This window comes from Sinocyclocheilus anshuiensis, unplaced genomic scaffold, assembly GCF_001515605.1.
Source record: "Sinocyclocheilus anshuiensis isolate Anshui unplaced genomic scaffold, SAMN03320099.WGS_v1.1 scaffold2041, whole genome shotgun sequence".
NCBI lineage: Eukaryota > Metazoa > Chordata > Actinopteri > Cypriniformes > Cyprinidae > Sinocyclocheilus > Sinocyclocheilus anshuiensis.
The window spans coordinates 423,734-438,288 of record NW_015541069.1 but is presented as its reverse complement, the minus strand read 5'-3'; the positions used below and the strand labels follow the sequence as shown (position 1 = coordinate 438,288).

The 14,555-nt window shown below is 40.1% G+C and overlaps 1 protein-coding gene across 1 annotated transcript in view; it reads right to left on the bottom strand.

The window, feature by feature from the left end:
- The window catches only part of LOC107690673 (whirlin-like), a 67,430-nt gene that overhangs the window by 37,108 nt on the left and 15,767 nt on the right, over positions 1-14,555 (bottom strand). The window contains exon 3 of the mRNA XM_016489064.1: positions 2,594-2,812. Coding sequence (XP_016344550.1) covers positions 2,594-2,812 — 219 coding nt within the window. The remainder of the gene's footprint in view (positions 1-2,593; positions 2,813-14,555) is intronic.

The window sequence follows — 14,555 nt, the reverse complement described above, 5'->3', positions numbered from 1 at the left end:
ATACGATTCTCCTCAGCATTATTCAGACTAACTATGAGGGTAGATTCTGCGTCTATCTGTAGTGTAATGAAGCAGCCACTTTCTGACCTCTTACAGAGTCATGTACATTTCACAAGCCTTTAAAGTTTTATCTGATTGGTTAAACTGACATGATACATGTAATTCTAGTCAGAATTCATAGCTGTCTCATGGCATTAAAGGTCAGCTCTGCAGACAGCACTAAAATACCTATATTATTAAACATACACATACATGTATATCCGTCTTTCGGATGAGACGTTAAACCGAGGTCCTGACTCTCTGTGGTCATTAAAAATCCCATGGCACTTCTCGTAAAGAGTAGGGGTGTAACCCCGGTGTCCTGGCCAAATTGCCCCCCTGGCCTTTGTCAATCATGGCCTCCTAATAATCCCCAACCGCTTGATTGGCTCTATGACTCTCTCTCCTCTCCACCTGTAGCTGGTGTGTGGTGAGCGCACTGGCGCCACTGTCCTGTGGCTGCCGTCGCATCATCCAAGTGGATGCTGCACACTGGTGGTGGTTGAGGAGAGACCCCCCATATGATTGTAAAGCGCTTTGGGTGTACAACAATACACAATAAAGCGCTATATAAATGCATCATTCATTCATTCATTCATTCATAGATATTTTAGTAAACAAACACCCTTATTCATTCCTCATGCATTACACGTAGTGTGATAAATGCGTAATATGAATTTGGGTAGTTCATCTCAGATGATAGTTCAAATGGGTCATATCAATCACATTGACATAGAGAGCATTTCAGGTGAACCAGGCCCAAAGCGTGCCTGAAATACTCTTTTTAGCAGCCCCAGATCCAAGCCAAAACAGCACAGAGCTAAAGAATCTCTGCAGCTAACATGCTCCACTGCCTCCATCCAAAACATATAGATCACTGTCAGTGCTTATAATTCAGGCTACCTTGGGTCATCCATAATCAAATTTCAAGAAACAAACAGTTTTTGTTGTTGAATTAACTAGGGGTGATCCTGAATAGTCGAAGATTCGATGCGTCAATAGGAGGAGCCTGATTCGACAACCAATCTCACAGTCGAATATTCACGGGGTGTTATGATCGTGCCATTTTGGCTATATGGGGGTGCTTAAATGTCTGATTTCAAATAGAATTACTGGTTTTCTCCCAATAAGTTCATATACAGCCTATTAAAATAATGCTGTAAATAAGAATCTGAAAAGAAAGAAGCGTCAATTAAATATTTTAACGTATGTGAATAAATCCAACCACCCCATTTAAGTTTAATTTTCCATAATCCGTGACCAACAGAGGAGCATCTTGGCTTTAAAGGATTTTCCAGGGATTTGAAACTTTAACAAGACTCAAATTGACACAGGTAGAGTGAAAGACAGTTTATATATATCGTGTATATATTATTTATCTCGTATAGGATGCATTTGGTTGAGTTGCGCTGCAGTAAAGCTCTTCATTTTAATACTACGGTGATTATCTCTTCAGCGCGCAGCGCGGTGAGCAGTACAAACAACAATGCATAATATCAATAACTATGACTGGGACTGTCATATACGTAACAATTATAATGAAAACACTATTATAATATTATAATCCCATTGATTAAAAACCTGCCTTCAAATGCTTCATTCTACTGGTCATCTTCAGCGCGCGCAGCTCAAAACAGAAATGCAGAACATTAATAACTATACTGTCATATACATTTCAGGCCCCACCATAGCACAGAAACTGCACTTGTTAAAATTACAAATGACTTACTTCTTGCGTCAGACCAAGGCTGCATCTCATTGCTAGTTTTACTTGACCTTAGTGCTGAGTTTGACACTATAAATCATGACATACTCATAGATCGATTAAAAAACTATACAGTTTTTATTGGTCTTATGAAGTATTCTAATTTGTTGAGATAGTGAATTGGTGGGTTTTTGTTAAATGTGAGCCAAAATCATCACAATTAAAAGAACCAAAGACTTAAACTACTTCAGTCTGTGTGCATTGAATTTATTTAATACACAAGTTTCACAATTTGAGTTGAATTACTGAAATAAATGAACTTTTCTACGACATTCTAATTTATTGAGATGCACCTGTATGTGATACCACATGGCCAAAAAACCTCTGATGATACTGTACATTGTGAACTGAGATAAAATTTGAGAGCGACTAGAGTCATGACAGATGTTGCATTTAGTACATTTAGTGGCAACTATTTTGGACCTTTCAGACCTTGTCGACAGTGTTGTGATTAATGATTGCTGTCCTTTGGGTGTTTTTAGCTGAAGAGGCAGAATATGGGATGAAGGTGTGAGAGGGCATAGTGTGGAAAGTTGATGAATGTGTTTATGTATGTGTGTTAATGCACCTACAGGGGAAAAAAACCCTGCAGAGCTGGTTTGCAGTTAGCAGAGAGGAATAACTGAGGCATTATGATCATTTCTACACTCGTTAGAGCTGTCATTTTCAATATGAATAAACTGAGTGACATAACACGTAGAGGGAAAAGCCACTTTACAACATCACTCTGAATTTTAAATTGCTTAATTTCCAATCAATCTGTCATCATGAACGCTCGTTTAAACTCACCTTCTTCTCAGCACCCTCGTGCCGAATGTGTGTGTGGCTATGTTGCTGGATGTCCGAGTGTCTTCCTCCTGAGCCATGCTGCTCCACCAAGTCTGGTGGCGGGGACACACTGCGGCCCTGAGGGTCCACCCATGTATACACGTGATTGGTTACGTAACCACCTGGGATCCGTCCCATAGAACAGACCGACATGGAGAGCTTCTTAGAACCTTTCAATACCTGTGAGTGTGAAGGGAAAACAGATAGATGAGGACAAGAAAAGAAGGAACAAAAAAGGAGTGAAGAGGACATGAATAAATAAGTAATTGTCTCTCTCTCAAAGTTATTTCTGTTTCTTCATATGCACATAGAAATCTTAAATCTTGTCTCCAAATCAGTCATTATATGGATGTGCTATACTGTATATCAGTACTATATCAGTTATCAGTTATATTAAAGATTTGTAATTCATTTTTTTTTAGATTTCCTTTGCTGTCATAACATTTACTTAAAGCTAATCTTGAAAAAAATAAAAAATGTAATAACACTGTTGAACTGAATCTGTAGCAAATCTCAAAATGTATATCCATTGAACATACTGATTTTTAATATTTTATTTTTATAAAATGTATTTGTTTATAATCTACTTATTTAGATAAAACTGCATACAATTTTAACATAGGCCATAATTGTAAAAAAGCTAAAATAACAAAAACTAATAAAAATTACAAAAACAAAATTACTAAAACAAACTAAAATTAAAACATAAAAAATTTAAATAAATAGTACTAGTACTAGATTCAATAAATAATTTGAAATAATAAAATAACAATTATAAATATACAAATAATATAATATAAATAAAATTGCAAATACTGTATACTGTAAGTCATTCATATTTATATCATTGAAAAGTGTAAACAATTCACCAAAATTAAAGACTCATGAAATGAGCAGAATTATGAAGTGAGCATCATTAGTGAGCAGAAATTACACACTGCAGCTTTAAAATGAAAGCTGGGTTGTATCTTAGCTGTAATATTCTTCTCCTGAAGACTGCACAGTGATTCGACCTACTGGAGAGATAATTCTGCGTTCATGGCCTGCAAGAGCCAAACAAGTCCAATAAAAGATCTTACTGACTCTAGTGCAGGTCTCTTGTGAATTGCCTCAAGTCATGTAAATCAGTCCCACCACCTCCCTGAACTGCTCTCATGTTTATAAATGTCCACAGACATCCATCTCTGACATTTAATATGCTTTATAGGGACAGAGCTGGACGTCTCAGTGGGGTTGGGAGTTTTTTTTTTTTCAGTGCTACTGCAGATTCAGACACCACCTCCCTGTACCGAGCAGGTTCAGATTTTGAAGTCCCTTGGAAAGGTTGGATCAAATCACTTGGAATTACTTCCAACTTTTGAACATGCAACTCTGTGTTTGGGCTTTCTCAAAGCAGACAGAAGAGGACAGGAAGAAAAAGAATAAAGAGAAAGATGGGTATAGAAAGGCAGGGTTGCCTGAGACAGTGCTACAGATAGAATATGAACAATAACTACTGATTCTCCTTGGAGAAGCTCACTGACACTGACTTCAAATGATCAAGACAAAGAGGAAGTACTACAAAGATTACAAGTAAGAACAATTAGAGACATATACAGAACATGCTGATCCTCATAAAGCTTCTCAAACAAGATAAAAAGCATTCACTAGCATAAATGTATGAGAAGACAGAGCCATGCAATCCCTGAATGAAATCCCTCTGGCTCACTCGTCTCACAGAGAAGCACCCATGTTGGTCATTTACATGGATCTACATAGATTAACATAAATGTTTAATTGGAGCAGAACAACACATTCAGTGTTGCTTTTTCTGTTGCTGCATGAATTATGAACAATGGCATGTGTGTCCAAATTTAAAACTGCTCACACAAACATTTTTGAGCAAAGGTAGGCAGGGGGCTAAAAATACGAGCATCAAACCTGTGAAACCGTGTGCAGAGTTTCATCTGCAGCCTCTGAATGGAGCACTTGACTAAATGTGGTCAGCTACATAACAACACCTCAGTGCACGGACAGCTAGCAGAGCTACTGAGCAGATCTCTTACATAACAGACAGTATGTGGGGAGTTTATAGCCATTGAGTAAGAGAGACAGAATAAGAGAGAGACTCAGTGCTGTGTGGATGTACAACGGATGAGTCACATTATTCTATCTTGAGAAAAAGTAAGAGGGTTCAAAATATATTTTCTAAAATAACAGGCTTTTCAGATGTCCCACAGATTCATTTCGTCAAACCTCAAACATTAAACTAGTTAACCTTACTAGAGACATTATAAGGAGGGGAGACTTACTACTCGAATATATTTAAAGAGAAAAAAAGTAGCGCTAAATATGGCAGCTGTAGACCGACTTATAGCTAAATAAGCAAAGCAATGCTCAATATGGTGACTGTAAGCATGAAAATACTGTCTTACAGCTAAAAGAGCCAATCACCTGTTTGTTCAATCTAGAATATGCATAAGCAATATAGCTGAATCAAGCTGAAAATGTTTTATTTTTGTGATTTGAGCTAAAGCAGCACAATATACAATATCAAACAATTTCAAATTGTGTCTGATTTTATTACCAATTTATGGAAGTGGAGCAATTTTGGATATTTCAGTCATTCCCCATTCAAGTAGATTAGAATGTTTGATTGACTGGGTATAGTTCCCAAGATGGCGGACTTTTTAAAAACTATTTTCATGAAAGGATACAGGGAAAAAAAGGTTTCCGCAAAAAAATGAAGCAGCACAATTGTTTTGTCAGACTCTGCTCCATGTTTTGTCTGTGTCTTGCTCCCCAGGTGTTCCTTTCCCATGTTTAATTTGTCCCAGGTGTTCCCCATGATGGTTCATTGATCCCAGGTGTGTCTCGTCATCCCCTCCTCCTGTGTGTATTTAAAGTGTTCCCAGTCCCTAGTTCTCTGTCCGCTGTTGAACGTCTTCCTGTGAACGTCTCCCTGTGAACGTCTCCCTTGGTTCATGCAAATAAAGTCCTGTCAACATATTCTCCAGCGTCTCCTCGTCCCTTGTGTGTGTGCAACGTGACATGTTTTCAACATTGATAATTAGAAGAAATTTCTTTGAGCACCAAACCGGCATATTAGAATGATTTCTGAAGTATCACGTGACACCGAAGACTGGAATGTCTGCTGAAAATTCAGCTTTGCCATCATTGGAATAAATTACATTTTAAATATATTTTAAATTAGAAAAGTTATTTTAATTTGTAATAATATTTGATCAAATAAATGCAGCCTTGGTGAGCATAAGAGACTTCTTTCAAAAACATACAGAAAATTCATACCAACTTTGAACGGTAGTTTATAGACATAATATGATATCATTGTTGACAGATTTTATTATGGAAGGTTATTATGGAAATTTCACCATTCAGGTAAGTAGGAGCTGCTTGAAAATACCTGGAGGCGTTACCAAAATGGCCACGTCCATGATTTGCCTTAAAGGGATGCATTCAAAGCCTCACAGAACTAAAACACCAGTTTGGGCTGATTTTATGTAGAAAACAGTAAATCACACACACACACACACACACACACACACACAAAAAGACTTTAGCTGGGTTTTCACAGGCAGTCACATTTTGGTGGGATTGAATGGTAGTTTCTCTCTGCAGATGATGAGGTTGTAAGATGTGGCAGCATCTGAAATGCACAATTGAGTTTAGTGTTACAATGTGCCTCCTTCCATTTGTTTATGTAAAAACAATTGTTTATGAAGGCCAAAAGTAGTATGTGAGCACTTCACAATGTTATGTTTATGCATAAACCCAAGTAATAAAAAAAATGAAAAAATAAATAAATCTTAACAATATGGACCATAAATTCAATATATTTGTTACTTAGTGGAGATGGAGAAAGAAGTATCCTTAACTGAACAGAGCTGGTCACACTTACATGTTCTCTTAAACTAAAAAGAGAAAAATACATGATTGGTAGGACACCAGTTACTGTTTAAAAGTTGAAAATAATATACATTTTAAGAAAGAAATCATTTACCTGTTGAGAGTGTGTTGACAGTCTGTGTAGTTGGATGGCTGAAGTCCAAAAAATCAGTAATTCAGGGGGGAAATCAGGGGGAGGGGGATTTACATTAAAATAACAACAACAACAATAACAGCAGCAACAACATATTGTGTGAATCAGGTACTTTTTTATTGACGTTTTATTGATGTCAGTGCTCTTAACAACAGTTGACACTTGACATTGAACATGAATAAATGCATAAAGAAGTACAACACAAAATAAGAACAAAAAATAGATGTGATGAAGACAAAGTTCCAGTGAAATATCTTCACAATCCTATATGATGCCTTTAAGTCCATCATTTTGGTGTGACTGAGTGGCAGTTTCTCTCTGCAGATGGTGAGGTTGTGGGATGTGATGCATCTGAAATACACAATTGAGTTTAGAGTTGTCCATTTGTTTATGTAAAACTATAATGTTTATGAAGGCCAAAAGCAAAAATGGACAGAATGTGAGCCGTTCACAATGTTAAAAGAAAAAAGTGATATAAAGTCATGGGATAGCTTTAATATTTTTTGTGACTAGGTATGTTTATGCATAAACCCAAGTAATAATTACATTACATTTACATTTAATTATTTAGCAGACACTTCTATTCAAAGCGACTTAATGAGGGTAATAGAAGCAATCCACATGACAAAAGAGCAACAATATAAGTGATGTGACAAATCCCGGTTAGTCTAACACAGTACACATAGCAAGGTTTTTTATTTATTTTTTTTATAATAGATAAACAGAATAAAAAGTAGATATAATAGACAGAGCTAGTGTTCGAGGGTCAATTATTTATTTTTTTATAATAATTAAAGATAAAACAAGCAGATAGAATAGAAATAGAGAGTTCTAGTGTTAAATTAAATAAAAAAAATCGAACAATATGTATTATAAATTCAATGTCTCTGTTACTTAGTGAAGTGGAGAAGGATCCTCAGCTTAACAGAGCTGCTCACACTTACATATGACCAAAAAACTAAAAAGAGAAAATAACATGTTTGTTTGGAAACCAGTTACAATTTTAAAGTGAAATTTGTATTTAAATGAAAGAATGAAATAATTTACCTGTTGAGAGTGGGTTGACAGACTGTAGTTGGATCACTGAGCTCCAGAAAATCAATAATGAGGAGTTTTGACAGTTACAGATTTATAAAACAAAAAGGGCGGGAAAAAAAGAACCCTAAACTCTTAACACAAAGAACCATTTCAGCATAAAAGGGTTCTTCAGGATGCTATGGATCTAAATAGAACCGTTACTACATGTAAAGAACCTTTAAAGAACCATCTTTTTTTAGAGTGAAGCTTCAGCAAGAAAGTAGCACTCAAGAAGCAAAAAAACATGGAGATGTAGGCAGATAGGAAAGAGAGTGAGAGTGAAAATGAGGGCATCTGACAGAGCTTTAGTGAATAAACCATAAGCCAGTGTCTCTTCATCACAGAGGCAAAGGACACACCTGACATTTCTGTGCTGAGCCTCAGCAGACGTAGCCCTCCTCTTCCGATAAGAACGTGTAGCAATCCTATTCCACGCTCCTTCCCGACCAGACGCCAACTGAGACCTGTGCTGACCTGGATATAATGAGTGGTGACACAGTCGGCGATGACTAAACAATGACCTCACAGCCTTTAACATGGACGGGTCTGCTTATTCATTCTAAGCAATGCAAATCTGCCACCACAGTCACAAACACTAAAAGCTGACAATAAAAGAATTTTAAAATGAAAATGGTGGAAAGGTTATAACCAAAAGGGTCAAGGTTTGGCTAGTTAGCATAACCATGTTTGCCCCTGTTGGTAGATGCTGTAACGACACCATTATGGTGCTAAAAGGTATCTTTCTTTATTGAAATCTATTCACAATTTACTGTGTATTCTGATGAATCAAAATTTGTACTCCTAAGTATATATTATACACAAAGATGACACATAATTGTATTTATATTTTTCCAGTCTGCCAATTTTTTTCACAGTCACTATTGAAGGGACTATGTTTAGTGCCCCCTCAGCCAATCAGTATTGTTGTGATGTCATTTTTACCTGTAGCTCCAGAGTTATTATGCTGCCTTCAAGTGCATCAGGGAAACTTGTCGCAATAATACCCAACTCATAGGTACTGTCAGGAGATCATCGCAATCACTCATGTCAGCACAACCCCATCATCTGCCTCTGTCAGTCCCATGGCCCTGCCTGCTTCATATGCTGGTGACGCGGCTGTGTGTGGCGGCTTCCTTCTCCAAGTGAATCTGTTTCTAGAAATGCAGCCGCAGAAGTTCACCCCGGAACCCGGAGCGCAAGGCCATGGAGGATTACATCCAGGAGGCTCTTAAGCAAGGTTTCATCCGCCCATCCACCTCCCCAGCAGCCTCGAGCTTCTTCTTTGTGGGCAAGAAGGACGGGGGCCTGAGGCCGTGCATCGACTATCGCATGCTGAACTCTCAGATGGTGCCCCGCAGGCCACTATGAATATCGGGTCATGCCGTATGGCCTGTCAAACTCCCCGTCCGTCTTCCAAAGCTTCATGAACGAGGTGTTCCGGGAGTTCCTCAATAAGTTTGTGATTGTCTACATTGATGATATTCTCATATACTCCCGGAAACTGGCCGAACATCGCCACCACGTTACGCAGGACCTTCAGAAGTTACGTCAACATCAGCTGTACCTGAAATTCCAACAAGCAGTGCGGAGGCATAAGTTCTTCGCAGATGCCCGGCGTACCGCTACTCCCACCTACCAGCCTGGAGAGCTGGTTTGGCTGTCCACCCGGGATCTGCGCCTCCGCCTGCCCTGTAAAAAGCTGAGTCCCCGCTATATTGGTCCGTTCCCAATACAGAGGCAGATCAACCAAGTCACCTACCTTCTGCAACTTCCACCCAGGTACAAAATTCACCCCTCATTCCACGTCTCACTCCTCAAACCTTGTTCTTCCTCCTCCTTCAGATCCACCGAGCCAGAAGCACCCCCTCCTCCTGAGGTTCTGGATCAGCCCTCGGTGTACCAGGTGAAGGAGATCCTGAATTCGCGGCGACAGGGCGGCCGGTTGCAATATATTATTGACTGGGAAGGATACGGACCGGAGGAGAGGTCCTGGGTGGCCCGCGACGACATACTGGATCCATCCCTGCTGGAAGAATTCCACCGCAAGCATCCAAACCGTCCCGCACCCCGAAGTCGCAGTCGCCCTCGTCGCCGCATAGGGGGCGTCAGGAGCCACCATTGACAATAAACCCCTCTGTTTACCTGAACTCCTCTTGTCTCTTGCCTGTGTGTGGCAGGTACATGTCATGTCACACATTCAAGTCAAAAAATAACACAAAAGTAGCCTAAACAAAACAAAGGAATATTGTTTATTGTGAACAATACACCCAAAAATAACTACAACTGAATTCAAAATGATTCATTTCTATTATTTATTTTCACATGGTATCAAACGTGTTTGTGAAACATGACGTAAACCATGAATGATGAGTATGTAACTTTACTTCAGGTGTTTTGTACATCACATCTTTTGAAAAACTCAAAACACAATCATTATAATTCACTAGAGTTGATAACTGCTCACTGACACTATATATAGATTATAGATAATTGATATCATCTACATTAAAGATAACTTTTTCTGCAATGTTTAAATAGTTATCCAATATGGTTTTGTTTGATCATTCATGTGTTCTGAACTTACAATATTTTACTTGACTTGAAGGGCAAATTAGTCACATGGAATTTATGGCTCCGATATAGATCTGTGGTCTCATGAGCAAAGATGGCAGATTTCAAGTCGAGTACTTCCAGTGGGTGTTCCTAAAAAAAGACTATAGAGCTATAAAATTAATACAAAATGTGGATAAGATAGCTCAGAACATTTTTTATCTTTGTAAGAATGTAATAAGAAATGTTCATATTTAAATCTCTTGCTATTGATCACAGACATGGTATCTAGAAGAGACACACGTGAGACTTCTGAGAAATCTGAGATAAACGAGACAAAAGTACTAATTAAAATAGGAAAAATAACTAAAATATCAAAAAGATCTCATTTGTGATATTACATTTTCAAAAAATGATGATATCCCAGAGATTTGACTACAGATGTGGCCCGTCCTCTGTGCTTATCTGAGCTTATTCTGCTCTCAGTCTGTCTCGTTTTCTGGATGTAAAACATCACAACTGCAAATTAATGGAATCTACAAACAAACCAGCTGTTAATATAGCACAACTGTACAGGTATCCCATAATACTTTACATACTGCAATCATAAAACACTTTGAATTTTATAGGTGACTTTTCAGGTTAAAGTGAAAAGAAATACCATATAAAAACATTATAATTTAGTTTTACGAGGATTAATAATTAAGCACAACGTTTATCCGTCACAGTTTGTGTCCTACACCACAGGGGTCTGTGGACAGTTTTGGAACAGCCCGTAAAAGCTTTGCGATATGTGCACTACCCCCTGAAGACTTCAGACCTAGAAACACCATTAAACAGTAAAAAGAAAAAGTAGGTCTGAAGTACACCATTGAAAAAAATGTCAAGAAAAGACAACCTTCACTCTTTAACATGAGAAAACTTTGGAACATACATCTCAGCCTTCCCTCTGTCAGATTAGCTTATCGCTAAAACACACTGATGATACTAAATATCTTACATAAAGATCTTTAGGGACATCAGAGCACTAAACTTGCCATAAAAGAGCAAAACTTAAAACATTCCGCATCTTGTGATAAATCAAGCTCGTGCTTTTCATTCTTTCCTCTCAGTTTCATTTCTGTACCTCAGCTCTTTTGTCAAGCCCTCACTGCTTTATATGTTCCCTTTCAAGTGGTCTCTCCTGTTGCGTTGACATCAGGGTGCGAACTACGGGGGAGCTAGGGGGAGCTCGGCTCCCCTTAATAAGATATGGGCTCCCCTGAAAACGTGATTTGTGAAATTTTGGGGGGTCTCAAAAAATATTGACAATGTGTTATTTTGACGTGCAATTTCAGTTTTGTGTAATCATGGATTATTATGCTTGTAAGCCCTCTTTTGAGGCACGCGCAAGTGCACGAACCCCCCGTTATAAAAAAAAAACAAGTGGGCTCCCCCAAAGTCCACGGTATAGTTCGAACACTGGTTGACATGCTTATGGGGAAACTCCTTTTTACTCTGATACTGAAGCCTGATTTGTTCACGTTCGTGTAACTGCACAAACCAATGGCGCTTCAACTCTGCTGTGAGCACCATTTCGTCAGAATTTTTCTCCTTCAGTGACAAAGATCACTCGCAGCTCATGTGCCATTCCCTGCCTAAGCAGACTGAGGTTACTCACTCCAGTTCGCTCACAGGGCACCTCGCTTCAGAGGCATTATTCAAACTTCGGTACAGGATAACAATGCTCACATTCTCCGGTCTGAAGTGCAAACTCTGCTTGCAAAAGGGGCCGCGGAGCCGAGTTCCTCTAGCGAACAGCTACTCCTCGTTCCCAAGAAAAACTGTGTGCTTATGAATCGTCCGTTCAAGATGCTAACTTAGAAGCAGATCCTCGTGCAAATTTTCTTATCAAATCAAAAAAGTTTTTTTATCAGTGGATCTGAAAGATGCTTACTTTCATATCTTACTTTACGAAGTGCATAGATGAGGCTCTTCCCCCTCTGAGACAGATGGGAATCTGCATTATGAATTTCCTAGACGACTGGCTGGTCTTAGCCAGATCGGAACAGGAACTCATCGCTCACAGGTCGCTGCTTCTCAGCCACCTGGAGCGGCTTGGGCTAAAAATCAATTTAGCCAAGAGCTCTCTGTCTCCCAGCCAGCAAGTAGTCTCTCTGGGGACAGTTATCGATTCTGCCCAGATGCAGGCATGGATTGTGCCAGAACGCTCCCTGATAATTCAGCGGCTAGCAACGTCATTCAGACTCAGGACTTCACGTCCCCTCAGGGCTTTTCAGAGGATGCTCGGCCTCATGTCAGCCGCTTTCTCTGTGATTCCTCTGGGCCTGCTTCACATGCGGCCCCTCCAGTATTGGCTCAAAGCCGATGTCCCATCCCATGCTTGGCGCCTGGGACAATTTCATCAAGGTAACCCACCGCTATATCAGAGCTTTGAAATTAAAAGCCCCTTGGAAAACCCCTCGCCTGTTTCAATCTGGCGTCCCATTGGGACTGACCTCCAGAAGGAAGGTAATCATGACAGATGCCTCCAACTCAGGTTGGGGAGCTCTGTACAAGGGCAGACCAACGTTCGGCTCCTGGTCAAACCTGGAGCAATGCTTGCACATCAACTGCCTCAAGACGATGACGTTTTTTCTAGTCCTAAAAACCTTCCTGCTGGCCTTAAAGGGGCACTATGTCCTGGTCCATTCGGACAACATAATGCCTTTATAAATCGCCAAAGCGGTTTCAGGTCACGCTCCCTCCACAGGATGGCTCAACGCCTCCTTTTATGGGCACAGGGAAAACTCCTCTCACTGAGAGAGCAGTTCATGTGCCGGGCAGACTGAACCAGGGAACAGACATGCTGTCCAGGTGCAATGTAGCTCCAGGAGAATGGAGACTACATCCCCAAATGGTTCAAACTATCTGGTCTGTCTTCAGGATGGCAGAGGTGGACTTCTTCCCCTCAGAAGACAACTTTCACTGCCCAATTTATTTTTTGAAGCAGCAAGATGCCCTGGCCCACGATTGGCCCAGCGCTTGCCTCAGGCCATCAGACGGGTCTGACAGGCCATCAAAATGCCCCTATCACACTCAAAACCAGTCGTCTATGGATGAGAATCCAAAACAAGGACTGGTGGGAGGTTGTCCTGCTCCACTTCACAGACGCTGAATGTAATGAGTTTTATAATAACAGGAAACTAATTTTTCCACGCGTCATATGTAATTACACTATTTCTGCATCATTGTACATGCGCAGTCGATTAAGGTGTTTACATGAAGGCTTTTCAGTCTGATTGACCTATCAATCTGATTACTAACGGATTATTTGGGTGCCAGGGCTCGCAAAATCGCTAGCCCAACATCCCGGGGCTATTGTGTTTTCCATTCGGACTACCAAACTGCATCACCGCCCTGCCCGATGGGCTATCTTGAACAGTGATATAAAATTCCTTCCTGGATTTGTGTTGTTCACTAGCTTGTAGGGGTAAAACCGATCATATAGCGCTTTTCCACTGCATGGTACGGCACGGTTCACTTTTGTGGGGTTTTCCACTGGGTACAGTACCTGGTACCTGGTACTTTTTTCAGTGCTACCTCGGTTGAGGTTCCAAGTGAACCGTACCATTACCAAAACGTGACGTGTAAACTCTGATGATCACTGATTGACCGGAGAGAATCGTCACTACCTGCGTCACTGAAATTACGACACAGAGACACAACAGAACCGCTAGATTTAAATCAGCACACCCAGCGAAGGATCGAACTCAACTGTTTTAAACGAGCACACCTTTTTTTAACAACCAAAAACAGTTTTGTTGTCTGTTGAGGAAGTACAGACGTTCCTCTCGTTGATAGCAGAGGAGCGGATCCAGCCAGAGCTTGATGGGGCGACGCGGAATGAAAAAGTGTTTCAGGAGTCGCGGCGGCGCAACTATAACGACATGTGAATAATCTCTCTAAAGCGGTACTAAACTGCAGTGGAAACGCAAACCGAGCCAAGCCGAGTCGTACCACACAGTGGAAAAGCGCCAATAGTTGATCGTTTGCACGTGTTTATAAGTCTTGCCGATTTAAACATTCAATTGTTTTAAACCATTCACGCGCATTCGGAGCTGTGCACACTCATTCAAAGTGCGCAGAGAGAGCCGCCTTTCAGACAATGCGCGTACACAGAATTGATTCCTCTTTCGCATATCCTTGCATCTGAATGAACACATACACACAAAATTATCTCAAAATAACTGTCTCGGCAAGTATTCTCGTAAACAC